At 38.2% G+C, this 8,417-nt stretch overlaps 1 protein-coding gene across 1 annotated transcript; it reads right to left on the bottom strand.

The window, feature by feature from the left end:
• Nucleotides 1–2: 2 nt before the first annotated feature.
• hsd20b2 (hydroxysteroid (20-beta) dehydrogenase 2) lies at nucleotides 3–4,054 on the bottom strand. The gene is made up of 10 exons (XM_079566527.1): nucleotides 3,884–4,054; nucleotides 3,735–3,810; nucleotides 3,343–3,453; nucleotides 2,236–2,303; nucleotides 2,116–2,160; nucleotides 2,007–2,041; nucleotides 1,150–1,231; nucleotides 1,011–1,076; nucleotides 786–935; nucleotides 3–698 (listed from the first exon to the last, which is right to left on the bottom strand). The coding sequence occupies exons 1-10, from the start codon at nucleotides 3,968–3,970 to the stop codon at nucleotides 567–569; spliced, it is 852 nt and encodes a 283-aa protein (XP_079422653.1). The 5' UTR covers nucleotides 3,971–4,054; the 3' UTR covers nucleotides 3–566.
• Nucleotides 4,055–8,417: the final 4,363 nt, after the last annotated feature.

The raw sequence follows: 8,417 nt of genomic DNA on the forward strand, positions 1-8,417 counted from the left end.
ATTGTTTTGTTTTTGTTTTTTGCAAGGACATTTTCTACAAAGAACTGGCCATTGTTCCCCAAGTACACACTGTAAACATAAGTAAAACTGTAGCATTGTTAGTATCACAGAGTATCCAAAGAGCCACCACTAAAACATTATTTTTACTTTTTGCTTTTATTACTTTGCACATACATATTAGATACAACATTAGTAAAATACATGATAAAAAACAGTACAAGTTCAGGGAGAGGCAGAAAGCCAAAATGGCCTCCACTTTATAAATAACAGTTATAGGACTCTCATAGTCCATTACATGTGTTTAAAAGACAATGTAAATATCAGTGCAATTTCATAATTTATTTCCATAAGTATTTATTAAAGGATAGCACTGACATTCTTTTTCTCATATATTAAATAAAAGATAAATATTTTTGATTGTTTTTGAGAAAATGTAGTCCAAAAAACGAATCAGTGCTGTCTATTGAGAATGCTATTTGTTTAGTGTTTGAGGTAATAAAAGCTGGCAAACATGTTTTAGTGAAATATAAATACAGTAACCATTGAACATCTATAAATACAAATTCTTACTCCTCTTTTTCCATAACCTTTTGCTTGTCATTTTCCCATGGGCTCACGTCAGACGTTTTTCTCAACAGTCTGATGAAGAAGGTGGACATCTGAATCCATGAAGGCAACAGCAGTGTCAGAGCCTCACTCTGCACAACACGAATGAAACAAATGGGGTCAGTGCATTGAGTGGTTCATAAACTCCAAATAACATGGAGATCTATAGGAGGAGATACCTGCAGCGCGTGGGACAGACATCCACTGGTGAAGGTGGAATAACCAACCGTGTTTAAAGCTTCATAGACGAATGCTGGGGCACTTTTGATGAAGCAGTTGACCGGCCTGTGCTTTATCATGTTCGTGGATACCATAAAGGGGGCCACACACTGAATGGCAACAGAACAATTATTTATAGTTTCCCTTTTTGTTTTTTGACTTTAAGTTTGTCATTTGAGCAGTACCTGAACAGTGATGCCCTCTGACTTATACTCTGCGTGAAGGCACTGAGAAAAATATGTGACAAAGAGCTGAAACCAGAAATGGAGACGATGTAAACTGCGGTTTCAAATTCTGTTACTAGATTACTGAAGCATTTAATACCTTTGTTGCAGAGTAAAGGGAGACCAAAGGATGAGGACGGACACCAATTTCAGATGAGATGTTGATAATAAGACCTCTTCTTCTGAAAAGACCAGGTCAGCGTGTCTTTGTGATTGTTATCATGTCGACTGGTGTTTTTATGGGTTAAAAGTGCATCATGTAACTTTTTTATGAGGAACATTTTTTTAATATTTGGGCATATTTTACCTTGTAGTGACCCAGCGGCTGTATAATTGACTCTGTGCATAACTTCGAATCAAAACAACGCCACCCAAGAAGTGACTTCCTGTTTCGATCCAGCACGCCAAAATAAAAGCACCATCTTATTCATTAGTTCTGCGGTTCTTTCTTTCTGCCTAACTATTAACAGACAAGACACTTAAAATGTGTGTATTTAATTATATTCTAGTAATGTTGCAAGTACCTGCTGAACTAATCAATGAGGCGAGCTGTGTGCTTTTATTTTGGCGTGCTGGATCGAAACAGGAAGCCACTTCTTGGGCGGTGTTGTTATGATTTGAAGTCATGCACAGAGTCATTTGGTCAGCATGGCACCTTTACTTTCGATCACAGTGGTCTCTACAACTCTCCAGGATCAATTGCTTTGTTGGTTTTCTGGTGAGACGGCCCATCAGCAGTGAAAACCTTCCAAACAATTGATCCTGGAGCGTCTTAGAGACCACAGTGATGGGAAGTAACGGCGCCTTGCTGACCTCTCATACAGCTGCTGGGTCACTACTAGGTCAAATACGCGCAACCATTAACTTTTTTCTCCACATAAAAGCTGCATAATGCACCTTTAAACATATGCATACTTGGTGTGAAACCACTGTATTGTATAAATATGTGAGTTTTACCTTTTAGCCATTTGTGGCAGAACAAGCCTGCACATCTGCAAACCAGATCAAATATAAAGCAACGTGTTTCATAGCACATTAGTGAATTTACGTTTGAGAGAGGCTTCACCTGAGGGACTGACAACATGTTACAGTTGACAATGTTGGTGATTTTCTGAGGACAAGAAATCAGTAATGATGAATCAATGATCACATTTTCAATGGTGTTAAAGCCTTATTTAAGACATACCTCATAAGCGTTCGGTGTCTCCAGAAAATAGGCAAAGTTTTCCGAATAGGTCATCCCCACATTGTTAACTGTAAAGGACAGAAATGTAAATGAGTTATTGATGAATCTTAGGAGAACGCTTAATTACTATGCATGTACACCGCGTTCCAAATTATTATGCAAATTACATTTTTCTCTGTCAGCTCAAATGAGAGTCAGCATAAAAGTCTGGGGGTGGATCATTTAAATGTGTTCCCAGTGATGGCAGTATTTTTCTTCAAAAATGAATATAGTAAAAAACTCAAAATCTACTGTTCCAAATTATTATGCAACTCATCGTTTCAATACATTTTAAAGCTTGTATTTAACTGAAAATTGTCATTTGTTGAATTTGCATGACATGGTGCGTTGTCATGCATGAAGATGATCTTGTTAGGGAAAGCACGGCTCTTCTCTTTGTACCATAGAAGAAAGTCGTCAGTCATTTCACACCTTCAGGCCGACCAGTTCTCTCCCCATGATTCTGTTCATGAGCTTCAATGAACAGTTTAGGGGCCGGATAGAAGGTTTATGCACAACTGCAGCCTCTGGAGGGTCCTACACCTTGATGTTCGGGAGACTCCAGAGGCACCAGCAGCTTCAAATACCTGTTTGCTGCTTTGTAGCAGCTGTTCTATTCATCTGATGTATTTGTCTGGCAGAAACCGTCCTTATTGTGCCTTTATCTGCACAAACCCATGTGTGCTCTGAATCAGCCACGAATCTATTATCAGTACGATGATTAAGCTTAATCTTTCATGAAATATCGAAGGTTTTCATACCTAGACCAAAGCATTCAACTATTTCATGCTTTTCATCAGCAGAGAGATCCTTTTTCTTTCCCATATTTCTTGAAAATGATGGTCTGCTTAATAATGTGGAACCTTACATGGGCTTAACCTGACAACTAATCATCCCAGGCGTCTGAGAGTGATGTCAGTGATTCAAAGAGCCCTGAGACACAACACCATCTATGAGTTTCATTGAAAACCTTTTTTTTTTTTTTTTTTTTACCTTTTTGACACTGAAATACAATTTGCAGAATAATTTGGAACGCGGTGTATTTAATAATAGTTAAAATGTCAGTACCTAGAATGCCTATCTCCAGATCTCGCAGCCCCTGAGCAATGTCAGGATAGATGTGATGTCCATCATTGAAATTGACCTTGATGGTGTGGGTCTCTCGTCCATAAACGTCCTCTAAAAGAGAGGTTTTTTTTAGATCAGTTACATTAGAAAATAATATCGCATTGGTTTTATGCAGCGCTTTTCGGAAATTGCTCGATCCATTCAATCCATACTTGGTAAGCTTCATTAATGCCACAGCTGCCCTGGGGTAGACTGACAGATGTGAGGCGTCATTCCCAAGGACAGAATGACAGTTTGCACCTGCAGGAGCCGAGACTCGTCCTGACCAATCCCCCTTCCAAACCCTCTGGTTATAAGACCACCCGCTCTACTAACATTTCAGATATACTTACCTATCTCCATGGCAACTGTTTGAAGTTTATCTTCGGAGCGCCCCACCAGTACAACATCCAGACCTCTGCGCGCCAACTGCAGATTGGCAGACAGACTGATTTAGCGCCACTTTCATTCAGTCTTTTAAAATGGAGGAAAAATCTCTTACCTCAATGGCATAAGCTTTACCAATGCCTGAGGTGGCACCTGTGACCACTGGGAAAAACAAAACCACGTTGTCACAATCACAGTGCATGCATTTTTGATACACACTATAGTTCGATAGTGCAGCAAATAAAGATTGCTTTGATGGTTGATAAACCTGAAATTATTTATTTGATTAGTCAACTCACAAACGATTATTTTTAGCTTTTTGATAGTTTATCCATATTATATGCATTCACGATCATTCATTGCACCTCTGCAATTCAAAGCTTCCAATATACGCCCATCTCAGTTTACCTGTATCTTGCTTCACTTTATATATTAAATCATAAAGGGACTTACCTGCCCATTGGCCATATCTTCTTAAATCCGCTTGCCAAAATGTAGACACAAAATACAGTTTGAACCCTCTCCAGCATCTCCAGAGCAAAGAGAGCAGCTTCCACAGAACTGCCAACCCTCCGAGTGTGGCCAGAGGTTCAGACAGCAGCATGGTGCACAAAGGCTGGTTCTCAAAACAAGACCAAAGTAGGGCATAAACTTAACTTTAAATAGCATGTTTTGCTTTCACTGGATTAGCAATGGGAACCACCCAGTTGTCCCACTGCTGTTGCTCCGCCCCTAAAGTGAGATCAGCCCGAGACACTAAAAAAGGATGCTTCTGAACTCTGAAGTTTACAATAATGTGTATCAGATGATGCCAATCACTTGAACTTTTACTGAGATTAAAACATCTAAAAAGAGTACACATCAAGTAACACTGACACTGTGATACATGGGTGATGCGTTGGTCTTTTGTATCATGGTGTAACCTATTCATTGCGAAGGTATTTAATCAAAATCATGCAGATAACAAACCGTTACAGTGGATAAGGGTTCAGATTTGAGACAGAGTGTCACGTTTCATGTGAGCAGGAACAGTCCTGATTCGGATGAAGCAAGTTTACTTTTGTCTTACACAGATAGGGTGGAAATGTCCTGATGATAAATGTATTTTGTAGTTGTTTATTTGGACTAGAGGAAATAGAGAGAAAGTGTCCAATAAGCTTCATTATCACGTTAAAAGAAATGGTTCTGTTTTATTCAGAGCCACAAGAGGGCGCTGCACTGTCCTGTCCTGCCCTGCCCTTGTATATAGTTCTATGCCCTGCACCTGTGCCAGATCAGAAGCAACCAGAAAACCTCAGCGGGAGCATCTTTTGTTTGTGCATGCTAAAGGACAAGATATAATTATTAAAAGTAGCTTCAATTTCCTATTCCAAGTATTTACTGACACTCAAACTTACAACAAAACCACTGTGACACATCTTCGACTGTAGGAAGCTAAAATGATATGTTCTGCTTCACAATCAGCAGGAGATAAATTCAGTTCAGTGTTCATGAAAGACATGACGTGGGTACATTCAATTATCACTTGAGTAATATCTCTGGACAAAGGCTTTAGAGCGCTATCTTGCAAACAAGCACCTGTAACTGGGAATAACATTGAGACACAGAAGGTTTTTTGACGACACAGATGTGAAATAAAGCTGGCAATCCAACAGCACTAAACTCCCATCTGTGTCTTTAGGTGTCTAATCTTCAGTTATTTATTTATTTTAGCTCATAAAAGTTGTAGGTAATGTGAATTGGTGTAAATAAATGTAATAAGGATTATCAATCAATGTGTCCGTGGAGTTTGTTGCCATGAAAAGACACTGTCAGTCTATATACCGACCACAGAGAAGATATATCAGTGAAGATGCATCCTGACAAAGACAGATGGGCTTTTCCTTTGTTATCTGGACCACAAAACTATAACTGCATCTGCTTTTTTTTTTTAACTTGTGTTATATTTCGGCTCCTCTTTTTATGTTATATTCAATTAGAACATGACTAATCCAACCAGATGGCCGCCTAATTTGCCACAGTGACAGTGGTCTTGATCTTTCAATAGCTTTATTAGAACTACTGATCTAATCTTAATGTCTATGTCTTTTCAGAGTAGAACATTTTACCAATTTTATCCAAGAACCAACTGAGACCAAGGGCCGAGTTGAGTTGACTGTGAGTAAGTGTGTGACAACTATTTAAAAATGTATTCATTCATGAGAGCAACACTGTGAGGTCTCCCAGCATCTGTTGTAAGGCATGGATGATATAAGTCTGTACTGGAAAATTGTTGCTTAAATATATAGTAGAAATTGCATTGTATTTTGTATTTATTTCACTGCATATTGATAACATATTAATAGAATAGAAATATCATGGTGGAGATCAGAGATTAAGCATTTTGCAGCTCTTTTTCCACATTATTACCATATATTCTACTGACAATAACGATTTCATTAATTACCATTTTCATTTTATTTATTTATTTCATTCAAAGTGATGTCACACAATCACGATAAAACCGCCAAGCCAAGAAAGTATGAATGAAACAGGGCAGAGGAGAAGAACAAGTCTTATAATATCTGCCCCTTTTGTCACTTCACACTTTACACTTTACACCGCTGTCTTTTGAAAAAAAGGTATGTATGTATATATGTCTACATACACATATTTACAGTCTTATATGTATTTACAGTATTTACAGATGTTTTTGTTTTCTATATTCAGCTAACAATATATAGAATACCGAACCGTCGTATTCAGGAATGTTTACAGATGGTCAAAAAGAAACAAATCATCGTATTCATGTTTGTTTAAATCAAATATCCCACATTATTCATATCCAAGTACTTCAAACTTCTTTAACATTGTAGCTTTTATGTGTTTTGTTGAACTCCAGGAGAGATTCTGACTTAAGAATTGAACCATGGGTTTATTAAAGATGTCCATCATTTCCATGTGATTACCCTTTTAGTTATGTGAAAATAACAAAAGATCCACATAACTGAATGCTCACCAGCTTTTTTATTAGCTCACCACAGCGTGACGTTTAATACGAAAAATACTATATCAGGCATCAATTCCAAATATTCAATACTGAACCCATATCTGTTTTGACTTTTAAAAACACAACTTTCACTAACTTAGTCTAAGTGAATATGGGCACATGCTGTCCCTCATTTTCAATCCCTGAACCTGGAGAATTCAATCCAGGTTAGTTACTTTTAACCTGTGGTTAATGTAGCAGTTAAGCAGCTAATGCAACAAATAATCAAGACTGGGACAGAAACTATGATTGGATCAATAAAATAGTATTGGCCACTACTAGATTGGCCAAAGTAATTTAGTTTATGAAATGCTGTTAAAGAATAACTGATAACATAGTTCATATAGCCAAGAACATTTAGTCCAGTGATCCTTGTTTAATGTTTTTCCATTATAGTTCATTAATATAGGTAATTGATGATTGATAATGTCTAGTTGGCAAGAAAATATAAGACTGTATTGATTTGGAAATGGAAAGAAGAGGGTCATTGACTTTTTCACCCGCAGCAGCCACTTTTAACAAACTCTTGGTATCGGTTAATACTCAGACTCTCAGTATCGGTAGAAAAGCTGGATTGGTTCATCTCTAGTCCTTACTCAAACATATCATCCTGTTTGGAACTGGTTCAGGTAAGCACCCGAGAGCACAGTGGCACTAATAAGTTAAAATTTCAAAAATGTTTGTAGCTTGCAGGGAACAGATGGCAAAATGTCATTAGTTATTGTCAATGTTGGGTAAAGGGTTAATTTGAAAAGATGAAGGCCCAACCTACGAACTCTCTTTGTGGCTTCACACTTTAAACCTGCAATAATAGAAAAAGAGAAAATGCTAACTCTTGTTGACTGTGGCAGAGAAAGAGGCCTTCTGAGTGTGATGTAAGCAGCAGTTACTACAACTAATCTATGACTATGAAGTCTTTTGTTTTTTCTGTTATTTTTGTGTTGGGCCCAAACTGAGAATAAACCAGATTAACCCTTTGATGTCTCTAAACTCAGGTGGACATTTTTAACAAAAGCTTTTTTTCAGGGAACGCTCTTAAACCCATCCGAGTTGCTGATCTGGTGATGTCACAGGTCCTGCAAGGGCAGTTTGATATCAGCTGATCAATTAAGTCGGGTCATCAAGAAGGCCAGCATCTTAGCTCCTCCCCTGTCCTGACGCTGAGTTAGATTAATCATCCCTGACAAACGCATCACCAGAGATCGTGGGCGATTCCAGGAGTCTTCTCATTACTTGACCAACTTTGAATGCACTGTAAGTAATTACTCACAAACTCTGCATCCACCCAGACAACAAAAGATGGTAAAATCACACTGAATGGAATCAAGTGCAAATAAAAATCATCTCTTCAGTTGATTATAGAAATATGTTAATTACAGTCAGTTACTTCATGAGCCACACTGCTCAGCATCTGAAGTTAAATATCAGACTCCTATAATGTCGCGTTGTGCTGTGCGGTGACCTTGTGTTGCGGTGATCTCTGTCAGTCTCTGTCAGAGATGTTGCTAAGAGGCTTGAGGCAGCGATCAGTTTAGCACAGCCTCACCTAACTAATCTGATTACTTCAACAGGGTTCTATTAGGGCAACAGCATTCTCCTGCTTTTACTATGAGCATTCTGT

Source organism: Gobius niger (genome assembly GCF_951799975.1).
Source record: "Gobius niger genome assembly, chromosome: 11".
Taxonomy (NCBI): domain Eukaryota; kingdom Metazoa; phylum Chordata; class Actinopteri; order Gobiiformes; family Gobiidae; genus Gobius; species Gobius niger.

Coding starts and splice junctions, on each gene's coding strand:
- hsd20b2 (XM_079566527.1), bottom strand. CDS start 3,970: ATGCACTGTGATTGTGACAACGTGGTTTTGTTTTTCCCAGTGGTCACA. Junction 3,811..3,883: donor GTAAAGCTTATGCCATTGAG/GTAAGAGATTTT, acceptor GCCAATCTGCAG/TTGGCGCGCAGAGGTCTGGA. Junction 1,077..1,149: donor CCCTTTACTCTGCAACAAAG/GTATTAAATGCT, acceptor TTCTGGTTTCAG/CTCTTTGTCACATATTTTTC.